This window comes from Zonotrichia albicollis, chromosome 19 (genome assembly GCF_047830755.1).
Source record: "Zonotrichia albicollis isolate bZonAlb1 chromosome 19, bZonAlb1.hap1, whole genome shotgun sequence".
Taxonomy (NCBI): Eukaryota; Metazoa; Chordata; class Aves; order Passeriformes; family Passerellidae; genus Zonotrichia; species Zonotrichia albicollis.
The window spans coordinates 13273307-13297323 of record NC_133837.1 but is presented as its reverse complement, the minus strand read 5'-3'; the positions used below and the strand labels follow the sequence as shown (position 1 = coordinate 13297323).

General features: G+C 64.2%; 1 protein-coding gene across 15 annotated transcripts in view; it reads right to left on the bottom strand.

Moving 5' to 3' along the window:
- Window positions 1–24017, bottom strand: part of RBFOX3 (RNA binding fox-1 homolog 3) — a 121412-nt gene that overhangs the window by 2924 nt on the left and 94471 nt on the right. For 7 of the 15 annotated variants that reach the window (XM_074554958.1, XM_074554960.1, XM_074554968.1 and 4 more), the window contains 10 exons: window positions 5588–5839; window positions 4958–5095; window positions 4517–4570; window positions 3940–4032; window positions 2967–3027; window positions 2669–2722; window positions 2205–2337; window positions 1540–1579; window positions 705–766; window positions 346–424 (listed from right to left, as the gene is read on the bottom strand). In XM_074554958.1, the coding sequence (XP_074411059.1) occupies window positions 346–424; window positions 705–766; window positions 1540–1579; window positions 2205–2337; window positions 2669–2722; window positions 2967–3027; window positions 3940–4032; window positions 4517–4570; window positions 4958–5095; window positions 5588–5839 (966 nt within the window). Of the gene's footprint in view, window positions 1–345; window positions 425–704; window positions 767–1539; window positions 1580–2204; window positions 2338–2668; window positions 2723–2966; window positions 3028–3939; window positions 4033–4516; window positions 4571–4957; window positions 5096–5587; window positions 5840–16687; window positions 17025–22830; window positions 22876–24017 lie in introns of all 15 variants that reach the window. The other 8 variants (XM_074554961.1, XM_074554963.1, XM_074554962.1 and 5 more) reach the window with 5 other exon arrangements.

The window sequence follows — 24017 nt, the reverse complement described above, 5'->3', positions numbered from 1 at the left end:
AGAGCTGTGGTGTGCGAGGGGCTGCGGTGCCCCCCGTGTGTGGCTGCACGAGGGGCCCTGGGGACACTGTCCTGCACTGGGATGGCAGAGGGCTCCTGCAGCCTGCCCAGGGCACAGCTGGGCCCCTGAAGTGGTGTGGGTGGGCAGGACTGTGCGGGGTGTGAGGGGAAGGAGGGGCAGGGTGTGGGGTGGGGGTTCCTCTCCTGCAGACAGAGCCAGGCAGGGGCTGTGCCATTCCCGTGCCCTCCCACAGCCCCTGCCCTGTGCCCCACGCTGTGCCAGACCCCTCCCCGGGCTGCCTGCAGCCCCCCGGGAAGCAGAGGAAGGCCGAGGGACTGCTCTTACCATGGTGCCAATGCTGTACGTGGCGGCGGGGCCGATGGTGTGGTGGTAGGGGTCTGCTGCTGCGTACACTCTGCCGTAGCTAGGAGCAAACAGCAGGGTGTTAGTGACAGAGCTGGGGCCCTGTGTCCCCTCTGAGCCCTCCCTCCCTCCCAGCTGCACCTGGGAGCCCCTGGCATCTCCCTGCTCCCCCTGCAGCGGTGCCAACCCTTTCCAGCCGAGCCCTGAGGGGAGCAAGGGGTCCCTGCCTGCCCTCCCCATGCCTGACTCTGTCCTGGCCCACAGCACTCAGCAGCTGGGGTGCCAGGGTGGGACGTGCGGGGTGGCACGGGGCTCCCCCAGGTGCCATGCCCGGTGCTCACCTGTCGCTGTAGGCGGCCGCTGCTGCTGCGGGCTGGGCGTACCTGTAGGCAGCATAGCCCCCCTGTGGGAGAGACACTGGTCAGGGGCTGCACCCACTGGGAATGGGGCACAGAGACACTGGTCAGGGGCTGCACCCACTGGGACTGGGGCACAGAGACACTGGTCAGGGGCTGCACCCACTGGGAATGGGGGACAGAGACACTGGTCAGGGGCTGCATCCACTGGGACTGGGGGACAGAGACACTGGTCAGGGGCTGCACCCACTGGGAATGGGGCACAGAGACACTGGTCAGGGGCTGCACCCACTAGGAGTGGGGCTGGGGGCAGCTGGGTGCCCCATGGCACTGCACAGAGAGGTGTGGGGCACACAGGGGCTGGTGCCAATGCCACTGCGCATGCAACAGCCTCATTCCCATTCCCCAGGGGCCTTCACAAACATTAACCTTAAAAAATTAAATTTCCAGAGAAGAGACTGTCACCTCCCCGCTTGCTTTAATGAGGTGTCACGTTAGATAAATCCTTCAGTGCCCGCCTGAAATATCGCCGCTGGCTGCTCAGACACGGAGGTTAAACGCGGGCGTAAGGAACTGAGGCTGTAAATCCTGTGTGGCACCAGCCCTGCAAGGGCTGGCAGGGGCACAGGGCTGGGCACAGGATCCTGTGCGCTGTGTGCCACCCAGACTGCTCTGCAGAAGCTGTGCTGGGTTCATGCTCTTGCTGCTGCCCAGGGGAAGGGGCTGGGGTGGGGCAGAGCCCACCAGGGACCCGTGTGATGCCCCCTGTGCTGGCATGGGGTCCCTGTCACAGCCCAGCCCTGGGCACAGAGTCACTTACGTAGATCTCAGCTCCGTAGAACCCATCCTGATAGACGACCCTGGAAACGAGGCAGAGGCATCAGAGCCTGGTAAGAGCCCCTGGGCAAGGGCAGCGGGGTGAGGGCACTGAACGGGGCAAGGAGTGGCTGTCCAGGCCCCAAAGGCACCTCTGGGCTGGGATTCTGGGCAGGGACTTGGGCACAAGCAGAGGGCAGGGCAGGAGGTTCCCAAAGCAGGATCTCTGCTGGGGGCAGCCAAGCAGCCACAGATGGCCATGGATGTGTCTGTGACCAACGCCACCCCAGCTGGGTTTCCATTAAACCACCCGTCCTGGCTGGAATAATGCCCTGTGCCTTGGTGGGCAGGAGGCTGCTGAGCATGCGGCTCACCCAGGGCAGCAGAGTGGGGCTGGGACAGAGCCTGTGGCCAGGCAGGAGCCGCAGGAGCTGCAGGAGCTGCAGGGGCAGAGCCTGTGGCCAGGCAGGAGCCGCAGGAGCTGCAGCCCGTTCCTGATGAGCCTGGCAGTGCCAGCACAGCCGCAGGAGCTGCAGCCCGTTCCTGACGGGCCTGGCAGTGCCAGCACAGCCGCAGGAGCTGCAGCCCGTTCCTGACGGGCCTGGCAGTGCCAGCACAGCCCCGGGCGGCGTGGCAGCCCCGTCCCCCCCAGCAGCCCCTGGTACTCACGCGCCGTAGGCGGGGATGGGTGGCGGCGGCGGCGCGGCGCGGAAGGTGTTGTACACGGCACGGCCCCGGCCCCGCAGGTGCGCCCCTCGGTAGGCCACGGCCGTCCCCGTGGCAGGGTACGGGAACCCCGTTACTGCAGGAGGCAGGGACACCTGTGGGCTGTGCACAGCAGGAGCACAGAGCCCACACCGGGCACCTGTGGCACAGCCCACCCTGTCCCCTCAGGTCCCGTGGGGATGCTGGGCAAGGGGATGGGATGGGATACAGGATGATAGGATAGGATAGGATAGGATAGGATAGGATAGGATAGGATAGGATAGGATAGGATAGGATAGGATAGGATAGGATAGGAGGAACTGTCCAGACAGGTGTGAAGTACAGGGAGAGGGGCCAGGGGCTGCTCACAGGGCAGAGCTGAGGTCTGGGGAGAACCCACAGCAGGTACTGCTGCAGCCCGACCTTACCTGCGTAGAATTCGGGGCCATAGACTGCTCCCACCACCGGGTTCAGCTTCCAGCCTGTGGGCAGGGAGAGCTGGTGAGGACAGGGCACTCTCCATGGTGCCCTGAGGGGCAGCAGCCCCATCCCAGGCAGGGGGAGGGCATGGGGGCTGCACTCCTGCACTGGGCAGGAGCAGCTGCTCTCCCATTTGCCCGCAGTGCGGAGGGCACTCACTGCCAGAGCTGCACAGCAGCCAGGCAGTGCCGGTGCCCAGGGGTGCCCCTGCCTGCTGCAGCCCTGCTCCCCAGACACTGGCCTTACCGTTGGTGTAGGGGTTGGCCACCTTCTTGTTGGTCATGACTCGGGCCGTGGCGTTGTTCACCTGCGGAGAGAGGGACGGGCTCAGTGCCTGAGGACATGGAGCTGCCAGGCTGGGTCCAGGGCCCGCTCGGCTGCAGCCAGCTCCCCTTGCTGCTGCTGCTGCTGCTGCTTTGGGTGCTGGAGCAGAGGATGCAGTGCACCAGAGACACGGCTCTGCCTGCAGCACCCGCTGTGCACAGCCCTGCCCGCGCCTCCAGCAGCCCAGGCCTCCATCCCCAGCTGTGAGCGTGGCTCAGGCTGCTGGCTGGTGCCCCCAGAGCTGCGGTGCCATGCTCAGGCTGAGCCCAACATGCTGCCCCTGAGCTCCTGCCCAGTTTTGTTGGATGATGTTTTCCATGGGGCATTGCTGTGCCCTGCCAGGCTCCCTCTCTGCCGTCAGCACTGCTGGGGACATTCTGTCCCACTCCCTCTGCCATGTGCCTCCCTGTTCCCCACCACTCGCCAGCCACCAGCGGGGAGCTGCTGGCACACGGGCAGAGCCTGATCCTGTGCTAAGCCTGGAGAAACCAAAGCCTGCGGGGCTGGGCAGCTGCTGGCACTGCAGGTGCGGAGCTGCGGGTGGATGCTCCCTCCCAGCACAGAGCAGGGGGGTGGCATGCGGGGCAGAGCCCCAGAGCTCCCTGCAGAGCCTGGGGCGGGCACGGGGCTCTGCCAGCCTGGTCTGTGCCAGCAGAATGTAGCCCCAGCTGGCACCCAGCTCTCCGTGCAGCCGGGAGGGTCCTCTGGGCCCGACACTCCTTGTGCCAGGCGCCGACCTTCCCGCAGACATGCTCCCACCGTGCCACATTCAGGGACACATGCACGCGCTGGGCACAGCCCCCTGGGCACCCGGGGCTGCCCCAAGCACCCCCAGCCCGGGCAGGGGACACGCACACGCAGGCATGGCACGGCACTAGCACACTTATCTGAGCACCTCAATCTTCCGGCCCTCTACGATGGTGCCATTCAGCTTCTCCCGTGCCCGGTCGGCATCTGTGCTAGTTTCAAAAGTTACAAACCCAAAACCCTGTGAGCAGAGGAGAAAAGGAGAAAGAAAGAGACAGAGAGAGACAGAGAGAGGGTGTGGGGACAGAGAGAGAGAGGGGGTGAATCAGGAGAGCTGGCGCAGGAGGTGAGGCTGCCACAGTGCAGAGATGAAGAGCCCGGGCTGGGGTCCCCGGGGGTCCCGGCTGAGGCCCCAGAATCGCCCACGAGATGGGAGAAGAGTCTGGGAGAGGGGCACAGAAAGCGGGGAAGATACAACAGAGACATCCAGACACAGAGGGACACGAGCTGCCCGTGGTGGGACACAGCGAGCCCTCTCCTCCCTCCAGTGCTGGGTGCAGGGACCTGCACCACCTCCCCAGCTGGCACCAACGCGGCACGGCATGCCAGGCTCCCACGGGACAGGAGAGGAGGGCAGAGCAGGTTACAGCACTGCTGGGCAACCTGGCTCCACTGGCACCCTCCCCGGGACTGGCTGTATGCTGCTGGCCATGGGCATCACCCACCTTGGAGCCCCGCTCATTGAAAATGATCTCCACGTCCAGGATTTTCCCAAATTGCTGCAAGTGGAGAGAACAGAGGGGTGAGTGCCTGCAAAGCCGCTGGCCCTGCACCCAGAGCTGCTGGCATGGGGCTCTGTGCAGGGATGGGCAGAGCGCTGCCTTGGGGCCAGACCTGGGCACCCCCGGGGTCATGCAGGGAAAGCCCTTGTTCCTCCCATGGCTCCCACTCTGACAGGGCTTGGGGAGGGTCATCCCAAATTTCATTAACTAACACTGCTCTGAGTCCTAATGAGGGCTGGGAAGGGGACAGCGGAGGGGGACAAGGGCTCTGTGTCACCCCCTGCTCCTCACACAGGGCTGGGCAGGATGTGCCTTGGGAGGCGACAGTGCCAGGGGTGTTTGTGCAGCACTGAGCAGGGGTGTGATGGAGGGAGCTGTACTCACCCCAAACATTTGCCGCAGGTCGGGGTCCCGGAACCGAAAGGGAATGTTGGAGACGTGTAACCTCTTGGGCTGCTGCTTGTCTGTGGTGTCTGAGGGGTGTAGCTGCTGGCTGTCTGTCTGTGCCGCCTCGTCCGTCTGCTGGGGAGGCACCGCTGCCATCAGCCCCCGGCCCCAGCGGGTGTCCCTGCCCTGTGCCTGGCCCTGCCTGCCCACGGACACCCTGTGCTCCCCCCGTTCTGGGCAGCACCCACGGGTGTCCCTCCTCCTGCTGGGGCTGTGGGGATGCAGATGCTGCACCCGGGGCCGTGTGGGAGGACTGCAAAGCGCAGAGCTCAGCACCTCGCTGGTGCTGCATTCCAGCGCTGTAATTGCCACCATCTCCTAGAGCAGAGCCAAGCGAGGGGATTACGAGTGATGAGAAACGATGGGGGGCTCTGCGGGGGAGTGATGGATGGCAGGAACACCCAGCCTGGTACCCTGTGGGACTTGGGCCAGGCAGCACCACTGCCCCAGGGCCCTCCTGGCAGCTCTGGCACTGCCCTGGACCCCTGCAGCAGGACTGCCCCAGCACCCCCGGTACCCCTGGCACTGCCCCGAGCCCCCACAGCCCCAGCCCCCTCAGTGCCTCACCGGTACCGTCTGCGTCCCTGCTATGGACTGCGTGCTGGCGTCGCTGCCCGCCGGCTCGGGGTGGCTCTGTGCTGGTGTGTAGAGGCTCATGGCGTGCTCCGGGACCGTGCTCTGCCCCGAGTAGTCCTGCGTGGGGTGCGGGTGCGGCGGGGCAAACTCTGCGGGGATCCCGTTCTGGGGGGGCGGGGGGTACTGGGCGGGGGGGTAGGGCTGGGCCATGGCGTCCGGCGGGGCCGTGGCGTCCTGGTTACCCTGCCGAGAGAGCAGGGCATGCCCCTGAGTGCCGGCACACCTGGGATGGCACTGCCCTATGATCCGGGATGGCAGCCGAGAGAGCAGGGCATGCCCCTGAGTGCCGGCACACCTGGGCTGGCACTGCCCTAGGATGGCAGCCGAGAGAGCAGGGCATGCCCCTGAGTGCCGGCACTGCCCTAGGATGGCACTGCCCTAGGATGGCAGCCGAGAGAGCGGGGCATGCCCCTGAGTGCTGGCACACCGGGGCTGGCACTGCCCTAGGATGGCAGCCGAGAGAGCAGGGCATGCCCCTGAGTGCCGGCACACCTGGGATGGCACTGCCCTAGGATGGCAGCCGAGAGAGCGGGGCATGCCCCTGAGTGCCGGCACACCTGGGCTGCCACTGCCACAGGATGGGGCTCTCATCTCCACCCCACTGCCCCCCAGCCTCTGGTGTCTCCCCCCAGCCCTGGGCTGTCTCTGTGCTGTGCTGGCTTTGGGGTCACGTTGCCAGCAGCTGAGCCCCATCCTATCCCGCTCCCATGCCCTGCCTGCCCACTGTGCTGGCCTTGGGTAGGAGAACAGAGGCCTCCGTGTGGGGTTTAACTCCTGGAGCTGGCACATCCCTCTCCTTGGGAAGGGAGCCCAGCCCAGGGCAAAGCAGAGCCGGGCCAGCAGCACCGTGCTGGGAGCTGCACAGCACCAGCCCCGGCTGGGCAGCTGGGAGGGGCCCAGGGAGGGATGCTGATGGCCCCTCGGCAAACCCCAGACAGGGATCAATTAACTGCTAAATATTTAATTAGGCCCTTTGCTCTAACGCAGCTGGCGTGGCCGCCTTGTTTAAACGGGGTGAGCTGCACCCACACCAAGGCACAAGGGGTTTGCGAGGGGCTGGGAGGGCAGCGTGCTCTGCACACCCACCCACCCACCCACCGCCTGTCCATCCTCACCACAGCCTCAGCCTGTCGCCCTCGCACAGGGGGCAGGCACGGCTGCAGCCCCCAGGGGCAGTGCCAGGGCCGGGGGCAGCGCCCGCAGCCCCTCGGATGTTCACACTGCGCTGCAGCAGCCCCGGCCTGTGAAACCCAGCTGTGGCTCAGCCCGCACAGACAAGCTCCTTAATTGCATGTGTGTGTGACCGATTTATGTTGGGGAGGGATGGCGGGGTGGCCGGGGATGCGCTGGCAGCTGCGGGAGGCAGCAGAGCCCACGGGGACACGCGGAGCCCCAGCGGGAGCAGCCCCGCCGCAGCTCTATCTGCAAGTCATCCATCGGCAGCCCCGGCACCGCCTGCCCGCGCTGACTCAGCTGCTGGGACGCGCCAGCCCCACGCACCTGCCCGTGTGGGCCGGGGCTGCCAGGCTGCAGAGCCCAGCCCCGGGACGGCCCTGCCCCGGGACGGGCACCGGGAGCTGCCCACGCCGCCCCTGCCCACGGCCCAGGTGCTGTTCCACCTGGCAGGACAGAGACTCCATCCTGTGCTCACCTGGGTCTCGGCACACAGCTGTTCTCCAGGGAGCTGACAGACACTGACAGTCCCTATGGCACTGTCCCAGTGCCTGCTGCCTCCCCAGTGCCCTGTGCCCATCCCTCCCTGCCTGATCCTGGCCCCCTGTGCCCATCCCTCCCTGCCTGATCCTGGCACCCTGTGCCCATCCCTTCCAGCCTGCACGGGCAGAACCAGGAGCAGCCCACATCCCTCCTGCCTGCGCTGCCCTGGATGCGCCCCTGCTGTCACTGCCGCCAGGATCAGCCACCAACACGCTGACCAGGGTGTCAGCAGGGACTGTCCCCCTGTGCCAGCCCCTCGTCAGGCTGTCCCAGCAGCCCCGTCTGTATCAGTTATTAACTGGGGCTGTCGCAGTGCCTGTCAGCCCGGGCACTATTTCATTCAGGGACCATTAGGCTCCCCTGGTTGCTGCTCGTGGCGCTGGAGCTGCGGGTGCTGCAGAGACACAGATGCACAAACCCACAGAGCCAGGGCTTCCAGCACCTCCTGTCTGCTCCCAGGGCCTGGCTACCCCATGGGGACAGAGCTGCTCGGCCAGGGCTGCTGTGGTGAGGGTGCCATGGGCAGGGAACGCTGACAGGCCTGGCTGTGCCACGGACACCATGGCTGCCCATGCACACCACACTGCCCAGCTCACACCCAACACTGCCTGCCCCACTGGAACAGCCCCATCCCCGGCAGCCTCTGAGGGTCCCTCTGCCCCTCCCAGGAGGGGGCTGGAGCCCCTTCTGGGGTGTCCCCCTGCACTGAGCACCCAGAGGGTCCCAGCGACCCACCCGTGCACCCAGAGAACCCCAGCTCGGAGTGCCTGGCCATGCAGGGAGCCTGGGGCACAGTGCTGGCCTGTGGGTGCCAGGGACAGGGCTCTGAGAGACACCCCCAGCTCTGCCAGCACCGAGCCCACCTGGCGCACAGGGATGCTCCCACATGGTGCTTTTGACATTTGCAGTAAAAGAGATTCTGGTCCTTAACAGCCCTTGGGCTCATTCAAAACGAGACAGATCAGTGCCCTGAGCCTGCAGCAAAGCTGGCAGCACAGGGGGCACAAGCAATACCTGGCACCTCTGCTGCCCACCTGCTCGGGCAGGTACCTGCAGGACAGTGGCACAGCCCTGAGCTCAAACACCACTGCCCCAGGGATGTCCCAGAGGCTGGGACAAGGAGCCCAAGTTCCCACGTGTCCCCTGTGCAGTGTCCCCTGCCCCGTGTCCCTGCCTGGTGTCCCCTGTGCAGTGTCCCCTGCCCTGCCCACAGCTCAGCCTTGCACCACCAGCCCTGCGCAGCGGCTGCCGCAGCAGGCAGGGGGTAGATATCATCTTTAGCTGATTAAATGTCCCTCATTAACGAGTTTCTTTAATTAATGAAGTTTTTTTGTTTGCTCCACTTGCTTCCTCCCGCCCCACTCTGCCTCCTCAGCACAATCCAGGCCATTTCCTTTCCAGTCATTTAGCGTGGGGCCGGTTCCTGCCGACGCCGCAGTTCGGTGATGGTGCCTGGCAGCCCGGGGCTGACAGCACCGATTCCCACTTGTGCTCCTTTCTAAGGAAACAGCGCCAGGAGCCCTGGATGCACAGGGTCAGAGCAATCACCTGAGTGCTAAGGATGGGGCAGCTGCCAGCCACGAGCGCTTACAGAGGGCCACCAAACCTGGGCTGTGACAGATGTGGTGCCAGCCCGGTGTGACAGTGCCACCCAGGAGGGCCTGGGCTTAGGGGCAGCATCTGTCCCCTCCTGCTGCCATGGACGTGCCAGCTTCCTCCAAGCCTCACGGCCACCCTGCTGCCTCAGCCTGACCCCAGTCCCATCTCCAGCCCAGGGCAACTCCCACCAGCCAACTTTGCCCACAGCTCTGCCCTAGCTGTGCTGCACAGTGCTGATGGTGCAGGGGTGGCACAGCACAGCATGGCCTGGTCACGGAATGGCACTGCCCAACCATGGCATAGCACTGCCAGTCACAGCACGGCATGGCCTAGTCACAGCATGGCACTGCCCAGTTATGGCACCTGTGCCATGCAGGCACCCCGTGCCCAGCAGGACTCACTCACAGCATGACAGACACAGCTCCCCCTCGGCCCCTGCCCATGCTAATGACTGTCAACACGGAACACAGAACGCGGAGGGGAGGAAAATTACTCCCTGAAAAGGAACTGACTGATCCCTGTCATTTCTCACAAAACCACTGACCTGTAAATATTTCATTAGCCCCAGAGCTGTGCCATCCATACAAAGCAGTGCCCGGCGCTGTGCAGGCTCCTGGCTGCGGGCAGGGGGCTCAAAAGAGCCCCGGCAGGGACCAGCCCTGCCCCTGCCCACCCAGGGGATGCCAGGAGCCAGTGGTGGTCCCTTACCCCCAGAGTGGGGTCACAGAGGACTGGGCTGGGGACGACGGGGATGCCGGGAGCTTGTGGTGGGTCCCTTACACCCAGAGTGGGGACACAGCGATCCCACAGAGGCCTGGGGGGCAGGATGGGGATGGAGCCTGTGCAGGAAGCAGGGAAGGGGCTGCAGGGACAGCAGCAGCTGCTGCACTCAATGTCTGCATTAGGGAGGGTGAGAGGTGGGTGATGGCATCTGCCAGGGATGCTGCGGTGGGAAAGGAGAGCTCCAGTGGGCAGGCAGCACCTGAGGGGGAGGAGGAGGAGGAGGAGGAGGAGGGGAAGCAGAGCAGCCTGTTGGCATGGGAAACACCATTTTCCTGGGCTGGCACACATTTCCCACACTCTGCACCCCCTGCCCTGCTCCTGCCCGTGTCCCCAGCTCACAGACGCTGCTGTGCCCCTGCCCTGGCAGCCTGGGGAGCACAGGCAGGCGATGGCACACCCAGGAGTGGCGATGGCACAGGACGTTGGCCCGGGCACACGGCAGCACACATGTCCCTGTCACCTCGCACGGGCACAGGGGGCACGGTCCGGCCCCGCTCCCAGCTCTGCCAGCTGGAAACTTCGGAGCGGAGGCTTCATGAAATATTCATGAAGTAAATGGTGCAATTTCATCTGCATTCAGCCAACTTCATGTATATTTCAGAGTATTATGAAATGATAATGTTGTGTAACCAAGGCAAGCCGGGGGTGCTGGGGGGGGCTTCCGGCCACCCCTGCCCACACCGGGACGGACCGACGGACACGGCAGCGCCGGGACGGACACGGTGGGGCAGGAACGGACGGAGCTCCGGGATGCTCAGCCCTGCTCAGCCCTCTGGTCCCCACGACACAGCCTGACATCGCCACGGGACTGGCTCACCTGGTGCCAGCGGTGCCCGGGCACAGCTGCAGGGGCACCAGTCCCTTGGTGGCATCCCCGGCACAGCTCTGCCCCCGGGCACACTCGGTGTTCGCAGCCTGGGCTGGGATTCCCAGCAATGCTCGGTCCCCAGTGGTCACCACAAGGCTGTGACAGGTGGCACAGGAGGCACAAACCAGGCTGCAGAGCCCAGGGTGGGCTGGAGCTGACCTAGAACCCCCTGAGCTCTGTGGGCAGCAGTGCCAGATGCAGATACCCACACATGGCACGGCACGGCACGGCACGGCATGGCATGGCACGGCACGGTGAGCACTCTGCTGCTCCTGCGGGCCTGGGGCAGCTGCTGGGCTCCCCTGGAAAGGGCTGGGGCTCCAGAACCCTCCCGTGGGGCTGCCAGAGCCCACCTGGCCTGACACCTCCCACACCCCACAGCAGCTCCCCAGCCGCTGCTAGTCCCACACCTGCCCCACACCTCCCACACCCCACAGCAGCGCCCCTGCCAGCCCCACACCTGGCCCACAGGGCGCCAGGAACCCAGCTGAACACTGGTCCTGCACCTGCAGAGCACAGGCACTGACCCTGTCACTGTCACCCTGTCACCATGCTGGGGCACTGGCACAGCTGTGGGTGGCACCTGCTGGCCCTGTGTGGGCACTCGTGGCACCAGGGACCCTGTGAGTGCCTGGACAGTGCTTGCACGCAGCCCTCTCTAATAGGCAGCCAGGAGCATAATTTTTCCTCTAATTACATATTCAGCACTTCTGAGAAAATGAGATTTTGGTAATTCAATTGGACTGAGAAGCAGCGCTATAATAAAATGAAATTTGTAACAATCGTGCGGTTAAATTAGTTAAATGGAGAGGAAGGAGCTGTGGAAAATTGACCCCTCGATCTCCTACAGACTAATCAGACATTTGAACCGGGCTGTGCTAACAGAACCCCCGGGCTGTGCGGCACAGAGCAGGGGAAAGCGGAGATGGCCCGAGGGAAGGGCTGGGAACGGCGGGTGTGCCACCTGGGGGGACATCAGAGGGGACATCAGAGGGGACATCCCAGCTCCTGGAGATGGAACAGCGCGTGTGTCACCTGGTGGTGTCAGAGGGGACATCCCTGCTCCGTTCTGATGGATGGGATGGCTTTGGCAGCGAGTGTGCCAGGCACAGTGCTGGGGCCATGCCCTCTATGGCACTGCCACTGCCAGGGCCTGGCCACTGGATCCTTGCATTGGCCACTGTCCCCAGCAGCTCCTGGACACACACCATGTCCCTGCTGGACACACACCATGTCCCTTTCCACCAGAGGGGACCACAGGGCCATGGGCACACATGCCTGGCAGCGTGAGCAGCTCTGAGTGGGGACAGCAGGACACACGGACAGGGACGGCACCCATGCCAGGCCTCCCGTGGGTGGAGGGCTCTGCAGCAGGTACAACGTAATTAGCCTCAATATTTATCTTGTTGTTCGTCTTTCCTGTTTTTTCTTGTAAAAGAAAAGGAGGAAAAGACGAGTTTCTCATTTGCAAGTTAATTAGTCTAATTACCTCTAATTAAGGGCTCCCCACACAATGCAGATCACAAATAAGCTGCCACTGTCGCCTGCTCCCACTCCTTTCTCCCCAGTTTGGATTTTCCACGGGAGCTGTTGAAGGCTGTGCTGAGAGCCCGGCTGTGGATCCTGGCTGGGCACACAGGGCTGGTGTGGGAGCAGCCCTGAGCCTGGCAGTGCCCACAGCACCATGGTGCCACCACAACCCTTCCCCTGCTCCAGGAGTGAGGGGCACGCTGCTCACACTGCTCCCTGCTGGCTCCTGCAATGCCAAGGCAGGTGCTGCAGCCTAAAGCCCTGCCAGGGCTGCCCATGGGCACTGGAGGGGGGATCCTGCAGCTCCCAGAGCCCCCAGGCCGGGGTTCCCATCCCAGAGCTCCATCCCAGAGCTCCATCCCACAGCTCCATCCCAGAGCTCCATCCCACAGCTCCATCCCAGAGCTCCATCCCAGAGCTCCATCCCACAGTTCCAGCCCAGAGCTCCATCCCAGAGCCCCCAGACCGGGGTTCCCATCCCAGAGCTCCATCCCACAGCTCCATCCCAGAGCTCCATCCCACAGCCCCATTCCAGAGCTCCCAGCCCAGAGCTCCCATCCCACCGCTCCCACCCTGCTCAAAGGCATTGTCACATCACTGTGTCAGTGGCCACGGCATGGCCAGGACTGCACAGACCCTGACCCCACGCTGCCGGGCTCACATCAGCACTGGAAGATCCAGCTCCTTGCTGGGACATTCAGTTCTCCTGTGCCCAGGCACCCTTCCCAGCACTGGCACAGCTCCCCAAGCCCTCCCAGCACCCAGGCCCACAGCTGCCTACAAAATCCAGCAGCACTGAAGTGACCAATGCCCTTCCTGGAGGGGCTACGGTGCCCCTTGGTGCCCCTGGCTCCCCCACGGCAGCCCACCATGCCACAGACACAGTGTCCCCACAGAGGAGCCCCCATCCCCGTGGGGACAGCAGCCAAGGGACCCTGGGGCTCCTGGAGGTGCCCAGCTGAGCACCCAGCGCCCTGCCAGCCCTGGCTGCACACACAGCCACGTTTAAAGCACCTTGCAGTGCGGATGGTGGCCCCTGAGCGGGGGCAGCCCCAGGGCCAGGGTGTGCAGCTGCTGGAACTGCTGGGGGTGGCCTGCACCCGCTCTGCTAATTAGCCTGTCCTTGTTACACCCCCCCTCCGACTGCATGTGATGCTTTAAGGAATGACAGATACTAAATCTAATTTAATCTACTCATTCACCCATCACTATAGCGTAAAAATAGGAATATACCTATAAAAAGAGCATTGCCAGGCAGTGTGGGCCAAAATCACAGCTATTGTGGGAAAAGCAGCTTTGCAAAGCTAAAATTAATGTCAGTGTTTTCAGTATGGAAGAACCCAAAGCAGAAAACATGTTTTGGGGGCTCTAGGGCCTGTGCTCACGGGCAGGGCAGCTGGCACAGCCTGGGCAGAGCAGGAGCTGCCGTGCTGGGTCTCACAGCCCTGCAAGGCACGGGCAGGGGGACAAACCCGGTTTGAAACGCGCCCGCTGCTGAAACCGCTCGGAATAGACCCGCTCCCTAAAAATACACCACGCTAAAGCTGGCAGCAGCCCTTCTGGAAAGGAATTTTCCAAGCAGGGTTTGCAGAGGCTGTTTCCCAGCGCTGCTCAGCCAGGGCTCCTGTGCGGGTGTGCCTGGGAGCAGGGGATGTTCCCAGCCAGGAGCACCCCAGGAACAGCACTGAGCCAGGAGCACCCCAGGGACAGCACTGCATCGCCTCACACACCTGGCTGTCAGCCTGGGCTGGGCTCACACCCGCACGGGGCTGCAGCAGGGCTGTGCAGGGCTCAGCAATGGTGCTGAGCCTCAGGGTCTGCCCTGGGTCAGCACCGAGCCCTGTCCTGCAGCCATCACTGCTCACCCACAGCAGCAGAGATGTGTTCTGAGCAGTGGCTGAATCCTTGTTAACCAAACTAAGCCACCAGAGGGTCCTTGCACACCCAGACCCTCGCTGAGCCAGAGCCAAATGTCCCTGCAAGCCCCAGGGAAGGATGCAGCGTTCCCTCTGGGCCAGGCTGCTCTGCTGCAGACCTGCACCCACCCTGCCCTGGCCCTGCCCTCCAGAACTCGTGCCCGTGGAGCAGGGCAGTGCCAGGGGCAGTTCTGGGCACGGTGTGGCTGCACAGCCCAGAATGCCACAGACCCACAGCTCCTGTGTCCAGGCCAGGGTGGCCACATGGGGGAAATGGAGCAGAGTGAGCTGAGAGGCACCTCAGCTCCTGCAAGAGCCACTGGCACTGCTGAGCCCTCCCTGGCGCTGGAAGAACTGAAGTTTTGCTGAGAGCTTCATTACTTGGTCATCCCTTGAAATGCCAGCCCAGCTGCAAACGCTGGGGCTGGAGCCACAGAGCATCCTCAGGAACCCCCCAGGCACAGGCTCCTGGCAGGGAGAGCCCTGTCTGCAGGGCATGAGGGCACTCACTGCATGCAGATCCTGGCATTACCCAGCTCCTGACCAACCGGCCAGCCCCAGACTCAGTCCTGGTCACTGACTCAGGCACCACCATGGGACACCTCCTTACAAACCCACAAAGGGTTTGGACAGGGACCTGTAACCCAGGGGGTCACAACCAAGTCCCCCCAGAGCCCCTGGCACAGCCAACTCAGGGAAAGTCAGGTGAAATGAACCCTCTCAGGTGCACAGAGGTGAGCCAGGCCAGCTGGCAGAGCCGCTCTGGGGTGGGCACGTGCCCCAGGCAGAGGCAGCATTGCTCCCTGTGGGCTCCTGGGGTGCAGGTGGCACAGGTGGGCAGCCTAAAACCCAGAGCAAACCCAGAGCTAAAGCAGGAGCCAGGCACAGCCACTGAGGGGCCCATCAGCCACGCATGGCCCATGCCCCTGCCCCAGTGATGGTCTCCAGTGATGTCCCTGTCCCTGACACCTTGCTGTAACACACACTGTCACACACGCTGTCCCCAGGTGCTGGGTGCAGAACCTCAGCTCAGCATAAACCCCAGGAAGGGGACGGAGATTTTCACCTCCATCGTGCTCATCAGCTGGGTGAAAATCCAACTCCAGATCCTGTAACAAAACCGTCCTCCTGGCTCACAAGTCCAGAGCTGCTGCCAAGGAGCAGGAGGCTGCTGGGAGAGCAGGGAGGAAGAGATGCGGAACACCACGGTCAAAGCAAAGCAGGCAGGGTGATGGGAGAACCGGGGGCTGCCAGGGGCAGAGCTGCACGCCCAGGGAAGTTCCTGCCTCCCAGGGACCTGCAGCTCCTCTCTCCCAGCCCTGCAGGCCCTGGGAGCACCGGCTGGGCCGTGCTGTCACTGCCACTGCTGCCAGAGCCAGGCCAAGCCCTGCCAGAGCGCTCCACAGGGCAACGGGGAGCACAGCTGAGCCCCTTGTGTGGCCAGGGACAGGGGATCCCAGCTGGAGAGAGACATCCCCCATGCTGCAGACAGGGCCTTGCACCTCCAGAGCATCCTTGTGCTCCCTCCTAGGGACAGAAACCATCGCCGGGACAGGTGGGGGCTTGGGGACAGGTTTGCTCAGTGTCAGTGTGCAGCAGCCCCAGTGCAGCTCTGGGGAGGGTGAAACCCAGCTCAGCCCTGGCTGTCCCCGGGCTCTGGGTGCAATAAACCCTGGCCCTGCCTCGGCTGCCCTGCCGCAGCCCCCGCGCCCACGGCCAGCACCGGTATGGGAGAGACACCTGGGCCTCGCCATGCCCACCACCCCTGGCCGCGCTCTGGCCACGACCCCGCTCGGACACCGGCCACAGACACCCCAGGGAGCCAGCACTCCTCGGCCTCCCCGCCGGGGTGAGGGCTGTTGGTTGGCACCCGCGTGCCCGTCCTCGCCGCTGGCTGAACCGCGCCGGCCACGCCGAGTGCAGCGAGGATGCCATGAATTTTTAAACTCCTGAAAGCACAAATGGAGCGGTTTGCCTGGCTGGCAGACGGGATTTCCGACGCAGCACAGAGGCATTTGAGGAAGATGCTGCCTCTCCAAGCCGCGCTTCCCCTGGGATGGTGGGCCCAGAAACCCGGCAGTCAGGGTCCAGCACAGGAACCAGGGCAGCCCTGGGGGACAGCGGAACCTTGGCCCAGGTGAAGGACCAAACTGACAACCTCAGCAGCCTCTGTTTGGGCTGGCAAACCCTAGCCTGGCACCCGCCTGGCACCACGTGCCCCCAGTCCCTCTGCAGCACCTCCAGCGACAGCGGGACAGCCAATGCCCGGCCGTGGGCACGCACACACAGTGCACACACGTGTGCACACATGAGCTCATCACTTCCCTTCTGCTCAGGCCGCGCAGGAGCCTCGTTCCTCACCGAGCATCCATCATCGCGAGGCGGGAGCGCTGGAGCCGTGCCAGCGGCCCTGCCCTGCCCTGCCCTGCCCTGCCCTGCCCTGCCCTGCTCCCCCTGGGCAAACCGAGAGACCCCAAAGCTGCGGCCGAGCACCAACAGCATCCCTGGCTGCCGGAGGCTGCGAGAAGCTGCCACGCTCTTACCCTCTGCCGAGAGGGAACCAGCCACAAACACGTGCGAACCGGAAAGCAAAAAAATCCCCTGGAGAGGGTGGCTTACCTGTTGGAGGTAGAGGAAGGCTGGAGGACAGGGGAGAGAGTGAGGAAGCATGCCTGAGTTGGAGACAAGGAGGCAGCCCGAGTTAGCCATGGAGCACAGCATGTGTCGACAGGTAGCCGTGGAGCTGCTCGCGGGTCCGTCCTCTTCCGCACACCGCTATCCACCGCTATCCTCGTCTTCCCGGCTGGCCCCTCGGGCTCTCCCCTGCTCGCCGTCCCTCCCGACCCCTCGGCGCTAGTTAGGAGGGTTCATCTGCGGCAGGCCGGCCGCGCCGCCGCCGGAGCAGCGCCTGGCTCTTCACTTCGGGGCCATTAGACACTGGCACTGAGCGCACGGTCTGCAAAGGGTGTGCGTGAGCCAGAGCGGAGCGGGAGAGAAAGGAAGGGGAGGAGGAAGGAGAGAGGGCTCGGGAGCGAAATAAAAGGGGTGGGAGTTGGAGGAGGAGGGGGAGTCCCCTGTGCATTCAGACATCAAACAGAGCTCTGTATAAAATGAAGAGAATCCGTAATGACATGAGAACAGCTGATCCCGCACTTAACCCCTCCGCCGCCGCCGCGCTGCAGATGGCTTCCCCGCCGGCCCCGCCGCCCGGCCGCACGCTGGGGAGGCAGCGGGGCAGGATGGGCCGGGCGGGCCGGGCCGGCTCCCTCCCGGCCAGCAAGGCTCTTACCGGGGTTCCGGCGCTGCAGCCGGTGCCGCGGAGCCGTGCGGGGCGGGCGGCGGGGCTGCCGGGGATCCCCCGTGCGCACCCCGCCCGCCGCACACGTGCGCTCCGCCGCGCTCCCGCTGCGAGCCGCCGGCGCTCCGGGCAGGGGAACCGTGCGGCAGCCCCGGCTCCGCCTCCCGGAGCCACGGGGCCACCGGAGCCACCGGGGCCACCGGAGCCACGGCCCCGCACGGCCCCGCACGGCCCCGCGGCCGCGGGCAGCCCGCAGCGGGCCGCGCCTCACCGCTGCCCGCATGCCCCGGGCACCACTGCCCAGCCTTGCCAAGGTGTGGGAGCCCAGGGAGCCCCCGCCTGCCTGCCCGTCCCCCTGGCACGGAGGGCTGCGGGGACCCCTGCCCCTTAGGGTGACACAGGGACCCCTGCCCCCTGCGGGGATCCCTGTCCCTTGGGGTGGGTGACATGGGGCCCTGCCCCTTGGGGTGGGTGACATGGGGCCCTGCCCCTGGCACTGCCTCCCTGCGCTCCCCAGAGCCATGGGGACCCTCTGCCCCAGGATCCGCCCGCTGGCGGGCACAGGTCAGTCCCAGCAGGGCTCCAGAGGTGCTCTGGCGTTTCCCAGGGCCCTGTGGTGCTGCCCTGACGCATCCACACCACCCCGGCCGCTGCCACAGCCGCCCTGGCAATACCCTCCGTGCCAGTGCCCGCGAGGGACAGCCGGGTGTGCTCGCTCGGGTCCCGTCCCACTCCACCATCCCGGCCCCGCTGCAGCCCCGGCGCTGCCGTGGGTCCCTTCCTGGTGCCCAGCGCCGTGCCCAGCTCTGGAGCCATGGCAGCGCCGAGGCTGCCAGGCTGGCATTGTGCTGGGGCATGGAGGAAACGAAACCTGGGCTCGGCTCGGCTTCCGTCTCGGCCAAATGGGATGCACAAAGGCAGGGCTGTGCCAGCAGCTGCTGATGCTCCGTCCCTGCCGGAGCCTCCAGCACACGACCAGCCGTTTGGAGCTGGGATTTTCCACAGTATCCCCAGGCACAGTGACATGCTGCAGTGTCCTGGTACACTCGCAGTGCTACGGCTCCTGCTGCAGACACTCCAGAGCAGCAGCGTGTGTGGCACGGCCGGCCCGGAGGCACGGGGAGAGCCTGCTGCAAGCAGCTCTGCAAGAGCCACCCTGAGAAAGACGTGTGTGGGGCCAAGGGGGTGCCAGTCCCTCCCAGCAGGCCCTGACACTGGGGGAATGCACTCCAAGGGGACTGCAGGGACCCAGACTGGGGAGGGGATGCCAGGCCCGGGGGAGGCTTTGTCACCACCACCACCCTGTGGAACCGGGCACCAAAAAGGTCCTGCAGTGACATCTGCTGCCAACAGCATCCCCAGGCACTGCTCCCCATGGGTGCCCACCACAGCCGCTCCCCCTCCAGCTCCAAGGACCAGGACAGATGCCATGGCCCCGTTGGCACACCATGATGCTCACACCTCACTCTCCTGCTGGTGCCCAGCTTCCCTTCCCTCACATGCCATGCCCTCTGTGCGCTCCAGCACCAGGGGAGGATGTGGGACAGCTCTGAAAGGACAAACGTGTCCCTGCACAGCCCTTGGTGCAGCTGAGGGGAGAGGGGCTCCCCCAGGAACCCCCCCAGACCCCCCAGACCCCGTGCAGGGCAGGGGCACCCCAAGCAGGCAGCTCCAAAGGGCCTGGGCCGCTCTGGCTGCGCTGCAGCTCTGGAGGTGACAACGGCAGGGCATGCCTGGCACGGAGGCCTTGCGGTGCCCAACCAAGCGCACCACGTGAGGCAGGAGCGGCTCCAGGATGAGGTAATGTGCCCATCCTCCCCCGCGCCGCTCCGGCCAGGGTGACTCAAAGGCATTCCTGGCCGTGCTGGCACTGCCCTGAGCCAGCAGCGGAATGGGCACAGCTCTGGGAGCTGAGGAGAGCTGGAGTCTCCTCTCCCCCTTCTCCTGCCATCCCCGAGGCGTGCCCGGCCGCAGAGATGTCCCTCTGCAGCGGGGACACTGATGGGCAGGGTGGCACCCTGTCAGCTCACAGGGACACCTTGCTGGCACCACCTCACCCTGCTGCCCCTGGTGACACCGTGCCACAGTGCCAGCCAGCAGTGGTGGCACCAGGGCTGTGCCCGCCCCGCAGAGCCGCAGCCCCCGAGGAGCCCCTCCGAAACTGAAGCCTCCTGGAAGGAAAGTTTATTTATCTGTTTAATTAAGATGTGTTCACCAGGCGCACAGACCCCATTCCATCTGTCTCACTTACAGCCGTGTCCCAGTAAAATTAAACCTAATAAATATCAGCAGAGGGAAAGCAAAGGGCACGTGTGAGATATACGATCAAAGGCTGAAGTTGCACAGGGCTGCAGTTCTCAGCACATCTCTCTCTGCCCTTCGGGGCCGGGCTGGCACTGCGCTCCCCCGCTCAGGATGGGGCTGCCTTTCCCTCAAATCAGCACAATTCCCAGTTTTTTATTTATTTTAAATGAACCCTTCAGGGCTCCTTGGTTTTGTTTTCTGGAAGAGGGAGAACAACACGGCACCAGGACAGGAGTGGCCTTGGCCACTGTTCCAGTGCCGGGGCCAAGGGACAGAGCCTGCACTGGGAGCACTGGTGGGCACACACCCAGACCCCCGAGGGAACCTGGCAGGGACAGCACAGCCCATCTGGCTGCTCCAGGCACCGGGATGGACGTGCTGCACAGTGCAGAGCTGCTGGGAGGGGCCCGAGGCAGCCAGAGCGGTGCCATCCTCTCCTTGGGAAAGGGCAGAAAGGCTCAGGCCTGCTCCAAGGGACACCCTGGGACATCTGGGAGCTTCATCCACGAGGAACGAGCCCAGGGGTCTGCCAGGAGCCCCCAGCCCCACTGAGCACAGCTGTGGCACATCCAGGTGCCAGGGCCCTGCACCCAGCCCTGGGCACCTGTCAGAGCTGCTGCCCAGCTCCGTGCCCAGATTCCCACCCACAGGATGCAGCGGAATTCCAACACCTGGCAGCACTGGGAGCCCCGTGCTTCCTCTCCCAGCAGAGAGGACAATGCCATGATGCCATGATACCATGATGCCATGATGCCACGATGCCACGATGCCATGTCCTGGACCTGCTGAGGGGCACAGCACACAGCCACGGGGGCACTGGGTGTCCCGGGGGCTGCTGGTGCTTGGTGGGACCCCCTGGTCCCTGCAGCACTCCCCACAGGGCAAAGCTGGGTGCTGGCACTCCTGAGAGCTGCCAGGGAGCTGCAGATCAGGCAGGACACGGCCTCTGCCTCAGGGCCATCGAGGCTGCGCTGGGACATCAGGCGCTCCAGCCCCGGGGTCACCCTGTGAGGGCAGTGCTGGCAGCCCACAGCACCCAGGGACACCAGCACCAGCCTAATCCTCTCCTGCCACCCACTCAAAATGCCCCCAAGCCAAGGCATTCATTAATTAGAAGCTCATTAGTAGTTATTCGAAGACATCAAGCAATTAGATGAAGGCACTGACAGATCAGAGCTGCTGTGTGACAAGGAGCATCCATCCCATGGCAAGGAAGGTCCCACGTCCCCAGCACCACAGGGATGGTCCCTGCCCCAAGCTGGGGCAGCGAGAAGGGGCTGACAAGGTTCCCTGGCACCCTGTTAAACCTTCCATCTGTCCCTGCTCCTTCCTCCTCCTCCTGCAGCTCTCAGAGGTCACTGGAGACACTCTGAGCGCCTGCTCTGAATCCCAGAGATGGAGCACCAGGTATGGCCTCCCCAGGTGAGGAGGGGGCTGTGACCGAACCCAAGTAATGCACCCTCTGAACTGGCAGCCCTGTGCCCCACAGGAGGGCTTCTGCAGCAGCCCCAGGTGCCAGCACAGGGCACACCATAGGAGGGGTCCGAGCCACCCCAGGTGCCAGCACATGGCACACGGCAGGAGGGGTCCGAGCCACCCTGGGATGGGTCAGGGGTCCTGCACACAAACCTCAGCCACCCCTGGCACCGGGGCCTGGCCCTGGGGATGGGTCTGGGGTCCTGCTCACCAGCCCTGCTGCCCCTGGCTTGGCAGGCAGGCAGTGCTGCTTCCCTCAGGCTCTCAGTCTCTGTCCTCCAGGGGCACAGCTGGAAGGAGCAGGGGGACCACCAGCACAGAGCCAGGCGGGGAGGGAGGGAGGGAATGAATAAGGATAAGGGAAGCACAGGAGTGAGGGGGGCAGCAGATGGGTCTCGGGGGCCCAGCTGGCTCTGACATCCACAGCCCCATAATCACATTCAGAGCAGCACCAGGCTGGAGGCAGCTCTCCTCCAGCACGGCAATAAACGAGAGCAACACTCTCAATAATTCAGCGCCAGGAGAGGGTGATAAAGCAGCAGAGGCACCACTGCAGGCAGCTGGGGCGGGGGGCTCCCTGCTCCCTCCTATATCTCCGTGATCCAAACCCTTTCCCCTCTCTCTGTGTCCTGTAAATGCAGCCCCAGCTGCTACTTGGGGTGCCCCCAACCCTGCCAGAGCCCCCAGCCCTGCAGTATGGGACAGACAGACAGACAGACAGACAGAGGGGCCCAGTGCAGCAGAATGAAACCCCTCCATCACCAGCAGACAGACTGGGCAGGGGCAGCAGCAGGGGCACCTCCCCAGCTCTGACCAGCTCCATCCCACCCTCTCATTCTACAGCCACACCAACAGAGCCCCTGTGCCGAGCCCAAAGCTCCCACCCAGAGCGGGCAGGAGCTGCAGGACCCCCACCCTGCTGCCCTCCCCTCCTGCAGACACAGCCAGGGCCACAGCAGATCCTGCAGCCCAGGGCTGACCCCTGCCCTCCCACCCACACACAGCAGGGCACTGGGAGGGGCAAAGCCCCCTCCTCAATGGGGAGTGAACCACTGAGACACCAGCCCACAGCACAGCCCAGCACAGCACAGCCTTCCTCCCGTCCATCCTCTCACCCTGCATGCCCATCCTGGCTCCCTGCACACTCTGCTCCCACCCAGCCTTCCTGCTCCTCCTGGCAGCTCTTTTTCCACATTTGCCACAGGATCTCAGGTCCCTTCCAGAGCACAGTCCCCCCAGCAGGTCACCTCCATCCTTGTCCTGTGTGTGCCAAGGATGGGAGTGTTCCCTTTCACAGCCCTGCAAGCGAGCAGCTCCTGCAGCACAGTGCCACTGCCCCTGGCACCCCCTGGTCCCACTGGCACCCCCAGCCCCTGCCACGGCCCACAGCCCTGGGGACACTGTGAGCTGTGCTGACCCTCCCAGAACCCTGGGGACAAACATCTCCTGGGTGAGCAACTGCCACAGAACGGGGCCCCTGCCACCCCACACACGCAGGTTTGGATGCAGGAGGGACCCCGGGAGCTGCTCTGTGCCCCCAGCCCCATCCCTGAGCCCCAGGCCCTGCCCTGCCCTGCCAGCCCCCTGCCAGCCCCACACACGCAGGTTTGGATGCAGGAGGGACCCCGGGAGCAGCCAGGGCAGAGCCAAGGCAGCCCCTGGCTGGGACCCCAACCCTCTGTACCTTTTACTGGGCCCAGCTCCTCCCGCGGCGCTCGCACGGGGCGCTCTGGAAAACACAGGCAAGGGGAGGAAGAGTTAAAATCAATGCTCATCATCATCATCATCATCACTAACCTGTCATAGTCAGTGCTGCCTGCCCATGTCTGCTCAGTGCTGGGATGTGAGCTGGATGTCAGTGACATTCCCTGGGCCCTGGGGAGCCTGTGCTGGCCAGGCCAGGGGCTCAGCCCAGGGCAGCCAAGCAGCATCAGCACCTGCCACCCTGGTTTTTTAAGATTTTCTAAGCCTTCTGACGCTTACATTCTTGTAATGAACTTTCTCACACGCTTTGTGTAAATAACCTATTGTTTTGCATTCTTTTATGGAGGAGGAGAAATTTGATGGGCTGCTGGTTTGTCCATTGGAGAGGTGGCACTGTCACCCTCCAATCCACTGTCACTTTTGGAGATCTATAAGTGTTAGAGTAAAAAAATAAACCTCCCCTTTTTACCTTGGAAACAGCAGCGTGTCTGTGTTGTGTTATTTCATGTCTTACAGTGACAAGCACCCAGCAGCACCATGCCCGGGGTGGGGGGCACAGGATCCCCCCCCTCAGCTCCACCAGTGCACCTGGAACCCAACCCAGGTCCCACAGAGCAGGGGTCCCATCCTGGGCCCCAGAGCCCTGCAGGCACTGCCCCACACACCCCACAGGGCACAGCTGCCGTCCAGTGCTGGCTGCACATCTGGGTCGCTGCATCCCAAGCCCTCAGCCCAGAGCAGCAGCACAGGGACACAGAGGAGCAGCCCCTGCAGCGCGCTGCTGCTCTCCTGGCTCTGGGCACTTCTTGGAAATTAAGCCAAATTTCAAAGAAAACTTCCTGAAAGCTGCACTTCAACTAATTGGCTTTTGCAGCGTGGCCAAGGCAAACATTCATCAATCATGTTAGACCCTCAGAATAATGAGAATGGCTGATACATCCCAGGAGTGGCTAAAGAGTGAGGGGGGCTGTGTGTGCCTGTTGCTGTGCTTTGGAGGCCGGCAGGGGCTGGGTCCCACCTGCCCAGCAGCTCTGGAGCTGCTCAGCCCCCAGTGCAGGGCCAGTGGCCCCAGGTGAGGGTCCCGAGGGGGGTTCAGGACCCTGGGGGTGCCTGGGGGCTGCTCTGAGCCCACAGCTGGCCCCAGCAGCACCCAGCCCAGGGACGGTC